The 14,397-nt window shown below is 47.5% G+C and overlaps 1 protein-coding gene across 1 annotated transcript in view; it reads left to right on the forward strand.

Annotated features, from left to right (window-relative positions):
• Window positions 1-1,676: 1,676 nt before the first annotated feature.
• The window catches only part of CSMD3 (CUB and Sushi multiple domains 3), a 1,325,501-nt gene continuing 1,312,780 nt past the window's right edge, over window positions 1,677-14,397 (forward strand). Inside the window, exon 1 of the mRNA XM_014603846.3 lies at window positions 1,677-1,993. Coding sequence (XP_014459332.1) covers window positions 1,816-1,993 — 178 coding nt within the window. The 5' untranslated portion in view covers window positions 1,677-1,815. The remainder of the gene's footprint in view (window positions 1,994-14,397) is intronic.

Raw genomic sequence — 14,397 nt, forward strand, 5'->3', positions numbered from 1 at the left:
ACACACAGAAGTGTGCATATCACAAACAAATATGCATGCAAACTGAACGCACAAATAAATCTCTGCATTCATGTCTCCATCACACAGCTGTGCGAGCAAAAGCTTCACGCACACAAAGACATGCCTACGTTCTGGATGCTTCACGCACAAAAAGCACAGCAGCAGGTGACACTCATGGTGCACCTACCTCCACACGTTGCATGTACACTGGCCCTCGCACACACACGTTACATGTATACTGGCCCTCCCACACTGCATGTACACAGGCCGTCGCACACACACATTACATGTACACTGGCCCTCCCACACACGCTGCATGTACACAGGGGCACACACACATTGCATGTACACAGGCCCTCCCACACATGCTGCATGTACACAGGCGCACACACACACATTGCATGTACACAGGCGCACGCACACACATTGCATGTACACACACACACACACACACACGTTACATGTACACATGCCCTCCCACACACACTGCATATCCACTGACACTCCCACACGCACGGCCAACACCGTGCTCACGCACGTGTGCAAAGTCTCCCCCCGTGTGAGGATGCGGCGGCTGCGCGGCAATCCCCCCGCTGTGGTGGCGGCTGAGGGCGCCCCCATCCCCGCCCCTGCACGGGCATCCCCCGGCCCGTCCCGCGCGGGTGTCTGGGGTCCAGCACGAGGCCGAGGCGCAGCGAAGGGGCTGCCGTGCCCCCGGGGTGCTGCGGAGGAGCCTCCGGCGGGACGCGCTCCCGTGCAGCACGTCTGTCGCCCCCGCCCCCGCCCCCGGCTGCGGCTCGCGGGCGGAGCTGCCCCTGCCCCGCTGCGCCGGCGCCCCAAAACCCGGCCCCTGCCGCTGAGGAGGCGGAGGACGCCCGGCGGCCGGTAGATGGCGCCAGTGCTCTTCCCTTGCACCGCGTTAACCCTTCGGGCCGGGCCGCGCCGAGCCGAGCCGAGCCGCGCCGCCGGCTGCGGGGTCCCCACGCGGGCGCCTCCCCCGCGCGGCTGTGCGGCCGCCTCGGGAGCGCGGCCAGTGCCCCCGCGCGTGTCCGGGCAGCGCCCTTTCGCGGGGACGCGCGACTGCTGCGGGTGGGGAAACGGGGGACGGGGAGCGAGGTGTGTGTGTGTGTGTGCGTGGGCATGTGCCTCTGCGTGTGTGTGTATGTGTGTGTGCGTGTGTGTGTACGCGCGCGCGTGGCCCCGGCCTGGCTCGCGCTGCTGCTCTTTGCAATATGTGGCTGCAGTTAATGCCGCCGCGCAGGGCAATGCAATACAGCACCATCCGCTGCCCCATATAGGCACATATATGTCGTGTGTGTGTGTGCGCGCGTGCCACAACCACGGGCTTCACCTAGGACAAGTGAATGCCTCACGAGAGCCGGGGGAGGGAGGGAAGGACGCATCCTGATCCTCCGGGCGGCTCGGGGAAGCTCCCCGCCCGCAGGATCGCTCCAGCCGCTTCCCGGCCACGATTGATCTGCTCGGGGAGAAGCCTCTCGCCAGCAAATCCTGCGTGGAGTCGGGTCGGGAGCGCGTGCGGGCTCGCCGGTGCTGGGCGGGTGCTGGGGGTAGGCAGGATTGTGGTGGGCTCGGGCTGCGGTGGGGGCGGGGGAGCGGGGGGAGGGGGAAGGAAAAGACACAAGCGAGAGTAGCTGAGACTTTGTGCCCCCGTCGGAGAGATGGTTGAGTCCTCGTCAAGGTTGCTGTGGTATCCCAGAAACACCATTCACTCCGAGCTGTGACCGCGCACCATCAACAGCAACAACTCCGCTGCGCCTGGCCAAGGAATAGGAATTAGGAGCTCTCCCGAATAATATGCAAGGGATCTGCAAAGGGGGAATCCGTGCAAAGGAATCCAGATTAGCAGACTTTTGGGAAAGGGGATGTACTAAATGCGGCCGGCTGGACTTCATCCTGGTGAAGAAAATGGGGATTAAAAGTGGATTTACATTTTGGAACCTCGTCTTTTTATTGCTGGTTTCGTGTGTGAAAGGTAGGGTGGTGCTGGAGGGGCTTGTTTTTCAGGGTCCTTTGCTGGCGGGCTGGGTGATGGGAGTGCTCGCCCTTTCGGGAGCCTTGGCCGAGGGGGCTTCGCGATGTGATCGAAGAAATGATCGGGATCGGGGGGGAAAGAAGGAGTTGATTCAGAGCTCGCTTCGGAGGTGGCAAATACATTTGCTTGCCAGCCTTGGCGTTCAATGCAGCGGCTGAGCTGGGGCTCAATAAATATTCGTGCAGTATGCTCGAGCGGGGACGTGAGTTGGTTCCTATAGACTCTAAGTAGTGTATATTCAAGCAGATCCCACAGGGTGACTTTTTAAGGCGTGTGCCAAGGGGATACCTAGGATTGTATTGGGTGGGGGGGTTCGGGGGGGGAGAACAAACCGATCTTCATGGGAATCTGTGTATCGATGCACTGGTCAGTCTAACCCCTTCTGGAAGGAAAGTTACTGGGGGGCTCGGTGTGTGCTGGTGCCTCGCGTTCAAAAAGCCTTGTCCACGCTCCTATGGTTGAATGTATGCAGGGGCTTTGGCTGTAGAAGAGATATGCTAAAAAAAATCAGCTTTCAAGGCAAGATATGCCATGGAGTGCCTTCCCCCCACACCTTGTTTTTGGTTTAAATGGATGGAGGGCAAAACGGAAAGTCTTTTAGTTGAGGGCAGGCGATCTTCAGTAAGTCTTTGGGTGCAGACAGGTATAGGAAATGGCATCAGGAGCAGAAACGTGCAGCTTCAATCGTGTGTACCTCGGATATTAGGCAGACATCACTAAATGGTGATACTCCACATCAAGTGCGCCTCCAATAAAGGGATCCATTCTGGGACTCGGAGCATCCTGCTCGCCATTCACTGCCCCCGGGAATAATCTCCCCTTGTTTGTGGGGAATGATGAATTTTTGATTCATCATCCCCGTGTCCCCCTTCCTCTCCATCCGCACACGCACACACGCACTCTCCCCCGGAATGTCTCGGAGACATTATCGATCCCCTCCGAGTTTGGAGCCTGCCTCCCTCCCAGGCGTGCAGGGGGTTTCTTTTCTTCCCCAAACTGCAATCTGGCCGCGTGTGTTTGATGAAACAGTTTATTGTCGAGCTCTGCAGCTGGTTGTTCCCACACAGAAAGCAGCCCCATTTGCATTCCGTGGAAATGATAATTCATGTTTCCTAGGGGTGGTGTTGAAGGGCTTACCTCATCGCACGGTATCTTGCCACTATTGGGGATGCTCGGTGCCTTGCCTGGCATGTTAATATCCGTCCTAATCACAGGGAGCCTTTTCGTGCTTTCTACATTGAAGCAAGCTGTTCCAGGCGCTTTGCCCAATTCTGCAACCGCTCTGAGCTTTGCTCTGAGATCAGGACCAAACCAGGGCATTTGGGACAATTTCTTTTCTTTTTTTCCTCCTCCTCCTCCTCCTTTTTTCATTTTTTTTTTATTTTTTTATTTTTTTTTGGTTGAAAGCACGCCCATTAATAAACTCCCAGTGACGCGTTCCCATTTGCAAGTCATCAGTTTGTTGTCTGCAAAACGCACCGTCCTTTTCCAAGTAGTGTGTAATGTATGATAGCAAGAGATTCTCGTTAATGGATGACACCGGGAGCTGCTTGGGAAACAGTTGCTTTGTGAATAGGAGTCGCGTGGAGGCAGCATCCTACAAAATTAAAGACACAGCCGGTTTTTCCTCTGTAGTGACGACCACGGCTCGATTATAAGTTTGCATCGCACCTGTTGAGAGGCAGATGGATACACTTGCCCTTGCAGAGAGGGGGGAAGACACGCCAGTTCCTTAATGCATTTGGGACAGAGTGTGTTTAGCAAAAATAAATAAATAAATAAATAAAATCCTCAGTGAAAAGGATTAAAGCCACGAATAGGCAAATGAGCCCTTCTCTGCCCCCACCCCCACGCATGTTTCCCAAAAGATACTGTGAAGTAACACGGGCCAGGGAGAAGGCCCGACTGGCTCGGGTGACTACGACCGCAGTTTCCACGCACCTCAGCCCATCTGGGTATCTGGCAGGTGTAACTCCGGATCCCTTTAGGCGGCCGGGTCGGGGAGGGCTGGCTGGTGCTCACTGCAACACTGCGTGGATTTCTGAGCATTGAGATGCAGGTCGCTTTACTTGCCGTGAATGAATGCATTTACCTTGATTTACATTCCTATTGTGTCAGCAAGGCTCTCTACTGCCGGAAACCTTGGCAGGTGCAGCCCCTGCCTGCCTGCCCACTGAAGGCACTCCAGCTGTTGGGAGGAAGGTGGCTCCCGGCTCCGCGCATCTGCCAGAGCCCCATCCCCTTCCCCTCCCACTGCCTGCCAGGCGGCGCCCCCTCCCCACTGCCCCCTGGCACCTACCTGGCCCCAGCCCCTTTCCCCGAGCCTGTTTTACCCTGGCCTCTCACGCACTTTTATCCCTGGCTCTCCTTCAGCTCCTGCCTTCAAGTTCCCTTAGCACCGAGCCTCCAAGGCCAGCCCTCGATCCCGCTTTTCAAGCCCCAGACTACCCGCGAGGGCTTATGTGCAAGTGCGGATTGCTATGTGTGCCGCCACCCCGCCGTATGTTATCTGTCTCCAAACTGCCGGTGCAGGCACTGATTTGCAGCTTGTCTGTCATCGTGCCGCAGGAGCGGTGGAGGGGCTCGTCTCCCAAACGCGGAGGGGGGAGATGATAATCCCAGGTATGTTCATGCAGCTGGAAAAGGGGCTACAATAAGCAGGCCAAAGTGAGAGGAAATGCGTCTTCCCCCAGCGACAGCTTCCCCCTGCCCCCCGCCATCCCCGGCGGCTGCATGCTCCCGGAGGGAGCCGAGCCCCGGCCGGCACAGTTGCGAAGTGCGGGGACTTGCATTGCAGCAGCGCTTGCGGGACCCGGGCGGCCCAGCTGCCTGTCTGTGCTGGAGCCCGAGCGCTGTCTCCTTCCCTGGCAATTTGCACCCGCCCAGGATGTCCTCCCCCTTGCGCACTTCTAGGGATAAGGATAAATAAGGCATTATTCAGGCCAGAAACATGCAAAGGAATCCGTGCGGGACCGGAGCCAGCCCCCGCGCCCCGCTCCAGCCCCGCCAGGGCAGAAAGGCGGGGAAGAAGCAGCAGGTCACTCTCCCCCCTCCGGCCCTTCAGCCGGGTTTGCCGCCCCTGCGCTCGGCGCCGCTCGGATGCAGCTTCCCCGGCTCAGGCGGCGCCTGGGCAAACAAGGGCTGAGAAGGGCGAGTGACTCGGGGCGAGCATCCTCCGTGCTAGGACACAGAGGCTTGGAAAATGAAAGGGACCCCGAGTCTGCACCTGGGGAGAGGCGACAAGGCGTCTGCCGGCCCAGCCCTCTCCCCCCCTTTCCTCCTACATGGCTGGGCTGGCTGCGCGTCCCCCCGCGGCAGCGCTTCCCCCGGACAGACGTTCGCCGCCGCCGTGGCCCCAGGCTCGACTCTGCGCGCGGCCACCGCGGCTTTCCCTCGGCAGCCCCCGGGCTCCGCAACTCTGCAGCCTGGAAAGTTGAATACGCGGCCCCCGGCCCGCGCTGTGCTGTGCTGTGCGGGCAGGGCCGGGCCCGCTGCTCCTTGCCCGCAAAGGGCCGCGGGGAACGTGGCTGCGGAGCGAGAAGCAGAGCAGACGCCGTCTCTGCCTGCCCGCGCCCGGGCCCCGCCGCCCGAGGGCAGGGAAGGAAGGGCTGGCCCCGAGGGAAGACGGTGGCTGCTTCAAGCTCTGGTGGGCTGCAGTTCGCTGTGACGAGCTTCAAGCCACCAAAGCTTGGCTCTCTTTTCTCTGGGCCCTGGCACAGTTCAATGGAAAGCTGGATAGACAGACACTGGCTACAGAGCTGTTACAGATGCTCAAGCACTAACTTTCTAGCTGGTCGGGGTAGACATGTCCAACCCCTGACAATGGCTTGGTCTACATGCATTGCACCTCATCAGCTGGGTGATGTATGTCAGGTGTCAGGGATGTATGTGGTAGAGCTGTTGATCTGAGACAAAAAGAAATGCAAAAATCTAGAACTCCTGATTCCAAAATGATACCCTTTATTGGATCAACTGAGACATTGTACCCCCCCCCCCCAAAATCTGTTTCTGCAAGCTTTCGGGCTCATGAGCCTGAAAGCTTGCAGAAAAAGACATATATTTTTTGCAATTTCTCAGTATGTAAGGTCTAGCACTCTGCTACATGTTCCAATGAAGCTGGATAAAAACCAGCTAGAGACTGCTTGATAACGGGTAATAACGTGATAGCTGCTTTGTATCCGGCTTTCATTTGAACATGTAGCAGGGCCCTATATATATCTACTTTGGTTAGTTTATCTATTGTGCCTCCTACTTGACTCCAGATTAACTACATCTGTCAGGCAATGGATACTTCCCTGTTCTTGCCCAGCCCCATGCTATGCACAAACACCAACTCTGTCTTCCACCTGCCCCTTTTTGCCCATGCTGCTGGCAGCAAAGAATCCAGTGGACCAAATGTGCTGGAGGGGCCAGCAAGAGATGAGTTATCCTTCAACCAAACTGGCAGTGCCTGACACCTGGAAGCATGTGCCCACTTTACTCAGAAATTGAAGGGTGATTTTATAACCCTCCTTCTTTCAGAAACATAGAGAAAAAAGCCAGACAGGCTTTGTCCCGATGTTGCTTTACTAATGTTTCTTATGCATGATACACATGTGCTTACAGTATGTATACCCACATGCATTGCACACAGCGAGGCGCATATGGCTAGTTACATCTGTAGGCATAGGCATTGCATAATATAAGGGGGTACCAGCATATGCTTGGGATGGCCTAAACCAGTGGTGGCCAACCTTTTTGGCAGGCCACCCTTCTCCAGGTAGCTTTTGATCCCTGACCCTTAGGCTGCATCCACGTGAGAGCTGACGGTTGTTTCCCCTGGGACAAGAAGCAGCAGCATATCTCCGGCATGGTAGGCGCACCGGGTGGGGTACAGGAGGCTGGGGCCAGCATAGTTGCTGGCCCCAGCAGGCTTACCTGGGGCCCTGGTGGCCTCCAGGGCTGCAGCAGCAGCAGCAGCAATCCTGCAATTCAGGCTCTAGTTTTCGGTGGCATGTATTGCCCCCACCTGGGCCACTCTTTTTTTTTTGCACAGTTTTTTTTGATCCTGAGATCTCCTGGGGTCAACCCCTACCCCCCCCCCCCCCCCCCCGGTGCTGCAACGCTACCTTGCAGCATGGAGAACAGCTGAATGTGTAGTATGTGGTGCTGCAGACGAACGTGAGGTTCCATAAGGGGTCTCCAGCCTCCAGTCAGCTGGAGTGCTGGGAAGCCAGATACTGCTGTGCAAGATGTCAGGTGTTACCAGCAAGAGCCAAGTTAATCCTTCCCTGGACTTGCCATGGCTGCTGAATTCAGGGCTTTGGATCCTCACTTCTCAAATAAAACCACAGTGATTGCAGGCCCAAAGAAGGTTTAACCTTTCTTTTGGTAATGGTGCTTCCCCTGAAGTACTGCAAGATCAGATGCATTTTACAGGCCTGATGGATGATGTTTGTTCCCTTGGGCACTAGAATGTAGGCAGGGAGGGCTTGAGTCTGATCTTGCAGAGCGGAGGCAGGACAGTGCTTCAGTGGAAGTGCCACTACCAAAAAGAAAGGTTAAACCTTCTTTGGGCCTGCAGTCACTGTGGTTTTATATGAGAAGTGAGGATCCAAAGCCCTGAATTCAGCAGCCATGGCAAGTCCAGGGAAGGATTAACTTGGCTCTTGCTGGTAACACCTGACAACTTGCACAGCAGTATCTGGCTTCCCTGCACTCCAGCTGACTGGAGGCTGGAGACCTCTTGCCTCCACTCTGGCACTTCACTTTCCGGAGCATCTGGGGCTCAAGTGCCACACACAACAGTTGCCTGTGCTACCCCTGAGCTACGCTATTCGAAAATGGCTTAGGGGTTATGTAGGTCAACCCAAGGGGATGAAGATAAATGGTTCACCTATGGTCATTCATTGTGGATATGTGTGTCAAATCTGTTGAAGGCTGGGAAGAAACCCAACATTAATTTAGGAACATTTTAGACAGTTCTGAAACACTGTATCTAAATTATTTATTATCATTTGTATGAGAGTAACATGTTGAAGGGAATTTGGGAGGGAACTGAAAGAGGTTAATGAGCTAATCCTCCTTTCTTTCATCTATCCTCTTGTAAAACCAAGACTTGGCTACCGTGTATCTAATTAGCAGAGGTGTTGATCATTTGTAACTCCAGCTGGCTTCCCTGAGAGTTAGAACTGGTTAGCACCTCTGAAAAATAGACCTGGCAACTTCCACTGTATGATGCTGAGAGAAAGAGAAAAGAAATATAAATCATTACATCCAAATGCCTAAAAAATGACTTCCACCTATCTGTAAAATGTTGAACTTCCCTTCTGGGAATAGTAACAAGTACTGTGTTGTTATGTGGAATTCTGGGAATCTTCTCTTTGCAGTGGTTGTGAAGTCTTGAACTCAATTTCTCTGTGATGGAGGACTGAATATTGTTCACTGTATGAGCCTGGCCATGGAGCTTTGGAGAAAAAAGAAAAACAACAAAAAAGTTCATATTAAGTGACAGTAGGAAATCTTTGTAGAAACACCTCTGCAATTTCTGCCATTTCCTAAACCAAAACATGCCTATTCTTTCTCTGGGGAAAAAAAAGAGTAAAAAGCAGATTAGAAAGCATAAGGCAAGTAAAGTGGTCCAAGGTGCAATTTTGTCTAGTGGCTATATAAATTTTAGATAATATCTCCATCATAACAGCTCACTACCATAGTTGTAAGAACGATATCAAGATAGGAAGCCAGAGGCATATAATACAGCATAAGCATAACAAGCCAATACATTATATGGCTTTGTAATAAATATTTTTATTTCATGCTTATAACTATCCTTTTCCCACTAACCTATTTCTTTAGGATTTATTTTATTGTTACAGACCTTTCACAAGCCTCACAGATGCAGAGAAGCTGTTAGCTGTCTTAGTCTGTGTGGAGAAACTGCATGTCATCATCATGGATGAGGAAATATTACTCTGCCTGAATTTTTTTTAATGGCATTTACATAAACAGAAGGCAGGTTAGATTTGCACCGTACAGACTGGCTGTAGACTAAGTAAACCAGAGATGCATAAGTTTTTGTAAACTGAAGTATGTTGGTCTGGGTGTGTGACATGGTATAAACTGGGTGCAGATGGATTTGCTGACACACATCATTCTTCCTCCAGCTGCAGAGGTGTTTGACAGAAAAGAACATAGATGCTTTTGTTGCATTTCCCTTAGAATGGAGCCCTCATAATTTTGGGGGAAATCATATCAAGGAGAGCCACTAGTACTGATCTCAAAGACTGGGATGGTGGGAGTTCAAAACCAGAGGGGTGTAGGACTTCTATGAAGATGGATTTAGCTTCTCATGGATTATACAGGATATGCTACATTTATAATATAATGTGGTATAATTCTGTTATTTCATAAAACAGGGTAGACATTTAAACAGCAAGCTAATCAACTATAGGTACAATTTATCTAGGAACATGATGGACTCTCCATCATTTTAAACCTTTAATTCAATACTGAATAATTTCACTGTTGCTGAAACATGTGATTTTGATACAGAAACTACTCAGTAAGGTTTGGTTATCTCTGTTATATAGATAATCAAAATGCTTCCTTCTGGACTTCAATTCTATTATTTGTATATGCATATAAGCAGTCACCATGTCTTACCATTTTCATAGCCAATTGTATATTTTAGCACCTGAAAAAGGAAGAAAACACAAAATACTATATTCACTTGATTTACCTTCTTGAATCCTTTTTATTTGGAAATTATGTATGCAGACAAACATGCATGCCTGATCATGAAACCCTGGAACCACACATTAATAAGTTCTCCTATTAGACTGTGTGGACATGTCTACATGAGACACTTTACTGCACAGCAGACTAATTTGCAGCGCAGTAAAGCATCACTGTCTAAACGCGCATGGTAATTACAGTACAGTATACTAATTTACTGCACTGCCAGATAGTTCCATCAGATACAAGTGGTATCCGGCAGTGCAGTAAATTACTGCACTTAAACACACGTGTAGACAGTGATTAGTCAGAATGAATTTATTCCGACTGAAGTTGAGCTGAAATACATTCAGTCGCATTAATTGCATAAATTCTTTTATGTTAAAATTCAATGGACTGCATTGTTAGGCAAGAGGTGTAACTAGAAATTTGAAATGTACACACTTACTAACCAGCCCATTATCTCCATGCTTATACTATATTCATAATCTTCCGAGGGAGGTGCACTGCTATGGTAAATATTTCACTAACAAAATGAGAGTGCAAGTAGTGATATCTAGCAGTGGCAGACAAAAAGGCCTGATGAGCAATAACACATCACAGTTTCTAAAGAAAATATTGTTTGTAGCACCCCATGAATTAATTGGCAAAATTGCCCATTCTCATGGATTTAGGAATACTTTATTGAATTCAGTTTTCTCTCAAATGTTTTTTAAGTGAGTGAAAACTATTTACCATTTCAACTATAAAATCTTTTGTGCTATTTTTTTTATCTTGAACTATTACATAATTCTTCTGTAATTTTTTTAAGATGTGATATATATTGTCTATGAGGCAGCTGCATTTCAGTGGTAGGTGAAACAATCTGGATTTACTTCTTATGTTTCTCATAGTACTGTTGTGAAGCTTAATCCTTATTTGCAAGTATACTTTCAAATCCTCAGATGAAAGTACTATCATCTTCCTTGTTCACAACAGCCTATTCAGATAGTGCCTCTAGCATACAAGAAATTTTCTTGTCTTTACTAGGTTATTCTGGCTAGGAAAGGATGCTGGATATTCAGAAAGTCCGTGTCCTGCCACATTTAATTCTCTTGATTACCCCATGGTTTTTATTTATAGTTTTATATGTGGCTTGCTTAAAATCAAAATCTATTAACAAATCGTGATCAAAAGTTATGTTTTGTTTATGTACAGCACCTTTGATCTAACAGGGTATGACATGTATAAAGTAGGATGTAAGATAAACAACCTATTCCTACTCCACCGAAGTCAATATTAGAACTCCCATCACCTTCAAATGGGAACAGGAATAGAAACTTAGTGAACAGATTTGCTTTTGCTTATAGTCAGAATAGTTCTTCAGTTGAAGTTTTCTGTATAGACATTTCCTTTGCCTAGGAAAATAAATTATGAGAGAGACCATACAGTTTGTAAGACATTACAGATTTCAATAGAAGTGCCCTTTGGAAAACTTGCTTTTCATTATAGACTTCGACATTTCTAAAATAAATTGGTCATGGTTCTGGTTGAAGAAAATAAATGAGATATTCTGAATACAGTTAGGAACAGTTCTAACAGTTGTAGAATAACAGAAGTTGTTCTGTTTCTTTTTATCAAATTGCCAAACATGTCAACCTTGTTAAGATCAATGTACTAGGTTTAATGTAAATGGCAACAGATTAACAAAATGTTTTCTTCTTTTATAAGACAGCAGAGTGTCTGTGCTATTTGTCAAATATCTAGAATTCTTGCCAAGGTATAAATCAGTTTTAATATTTTGGTGATTTAATAAAACTTTCTATATCTAATAGTGATCTGCTGGTTGGTGGAAAGGAACTTGGACTCTTACAGTTTCAGGGTAGATTACTTCCAACTTTAATTACATGAAAGGGATTCATTTTACTTAAAATATTTATAAATGTGCTAGTAAATTTTGAAAAATAAAATTAAACTAACCCCCCAAATTAATCAAAATATTGTTTGTATTTTTTTTATTCTAGTCATTGTCTGCTAAAATATTTTTGTTAAATTTGCCTTAATAGGAAAAAAACAGAGATTTTAGCAGATCTACAACATCCTTAGCATCTACAAACATGTCACATTCTGTTTTTTACAAAAGTAGAAATAAATTGAAAAAAACAAATGTCCAGATTTTGACCTTTGAAAACCCTATGTAGTTAACTGAAAGGGGCAGGACAGAAGCAAAAAATAATAAAATAGGCCACAGAAACCTTTTACAACTGAAACAATCAACTCTACTAAATGATGTCCATTCATTATTGTGGATCTTCATGTCCATATGTTACCATTTGGTGAAAGAAAGAATGTCTATATCTATCAAACATGGTCAACATTTAATCCATGCTTATGCTCATATATTTATTCACCCATAAACATTTCTGTGCTAACCATAAGCCTCATTCTAAAGTCCATTCAACAAGATTTCCTATTCAGTTCTTTGCTAAATATAATCCACCTTAGTCACTCCTATTGACTTCTACAGTGCTGCTTACATGGCTTAAGAATTTTAATGAGCATTATAGAAGAAATAAATACATTTGGTTATATTTAACTGAATTGGCAAGGTCAAAACAATGTCTCTAACATCTGACAATGTAATGACCACACACACACACACACACACACACACAGAGAGAGAGAGAGAGAGAGAGAGAGAGAGAGAGAGAGAGAGAGAGAGAGAGAGAGAGAGAGAGGGAACTTGAAACAACATGCAATGAGTTTCACTTATCTTGGAACTTTGACCATCTTAACTGCATTTGTTCCAATAATCACTTTGTCCAAGGACTACTTCTAACATTTCAAAGGTTTTAGCACCTTTAATGTGCTTACAAAACCATATACACAAAATCTGCTAAAGTTCAAACTTCCTTTTTTGTTCGTCTGAGATTTATAACAGATCCTCAGTTTGTGAAAGAAAAGCCCACTACATGGCCACTGAGGAAGTGAACCACATGCTCAGATTATTTATTGATGCGATTTTTGAATAAAAGAGGAAAAATCTTTTTTCTGCTCTTCTCCCCAGTGCCTCCCAGCCACGTTCTTGTCCAATACCCCAGCCACATCCACTCAGTGCACATGCTTTGAATATCTGTTTCTAACATCTGTTTGTTTCTCCCATTCCCTGAAGAATGCAATTTCATGCTCCTTGCACAACCTACTTTGCGTTTAGCTTCAGAGGTTTTGCCAGCAATGGTACAATGTCATGCCCTTACTCTTTACTTCAGTCTTTGCAGCTCCTTTCTGGCAAAAAGGACATCCCTCTAACATTTAGAAGGATATCACTTTTGAAGGCCTTAATAGAACCTGGAAAGACCTGGTATCCCAAATGTTGGCCTTATCCTACTCATATCAGCCATATACTCCCACATTAGTGGAGCATGTGAATCCTAGTTTGTTTTTCAGTGATGGGATTTTCAACTTAACTCCTGCAATGGCCTCAAGAAGGTTTAATTTTCAATTCTTCAGGGAATGAGAGAAACAAACAGATGTTAGAAACAGATATTCAAAGCATGTGCGCTGAGTGGATGTGGCTGGGGTATTGGACAAGAACATGGCTGGGAGGCACTGGGGAGAAGAGCAGACAAAGATTTTCCCTCTTTTATTAAGAAATCACAGCAATAAATAATCTGAGCACGTGGTTCACTTCCTCAGTGGCAATATAGTGGGTTTTTCTTTCTCAAATTGAGGATCTGTTATATATCTCAGACCAACAATAAAGGAAGTTTATACATTAGCAGATTTTTGTGTATGTGGTTTTGTAAGGGTTTTGAAAAGGGAAGAAGCTGACTGCATAATCTGCAGCAGCATCATCCCCACTGCTTTTTTGCAGAGAGAAGGCAAGTGTCAATGGAGCTTTCACATCCTCCTCAGCAAAGAAGGCAGCAAAATTCCTACAGGAAAAAAAAAAAAAGAAAAGACAAACAAACATAAAACAAAAAATGAGTTTGCTTTCAGGAGTAATGAAGAGAAAGTTATGGGGCTAATTTAAAAAAAAGGAAAAGATAAAGCATGACTGAATCAGCGATTTCCATTCATATCAATTCAAAATTATTTTCTTACTATAGTTTTTACTCCAGATACTGGACTTTACATTCATATGCTCCTATGTGTACAAGTGGATGCCAAGGGCCTGATTTTATTTTACCGATTAGACATGCAAGTAGACCTAGACACCTCAGTGTAATTCTATTCCTCTGTATGCGAGTCCCTGAAAAGCAGTTAGTACAAAAGATAGGCAGATCCACTTACTCCTCATTCTTTTTCTATGGCTCTATCTTAAGGATAAGACAGTGGTGTTTTGAAAAAATAGCTGCATTAATGGCTTTTCAGAAACTCAAAAACAGAATCTCACTTAGACACTGTGTTTGGTCCTGAGGTTGCAATCACCAGCACTCACAAGGCACATCCTGCACAAGCGTGCACATGCAGGGCACACAGTTCCCATGAGTTCTCTGGGCACTCCCCTGCATGTGCACTCCAGTGCATGGCAAAGGGACCTAGGTAGGGTAAGGGAGGCTGAGGCATGCTGGCCTCAGCAGCTTTGCCTGGGGTCCTGAGGGACTCCTGGGGCAGCAGTGCCACTGAGTTGGCTGCTCAGAGCCTGGCCG

Source organism: Alligator mississippiensis, chromosome 3, assembly GCF_030867095.1.
Source record: "Alligator mississippiensis isolate rAllMis1 chromosome 3, rAllMis1, whole genome shotgun sequence".
Taxonomy (NCBI): Eukaryota; Metazoa; Chordata; order Crocodylia; family Alligatoridae; genus Alligator; species Alligator mississippiensis.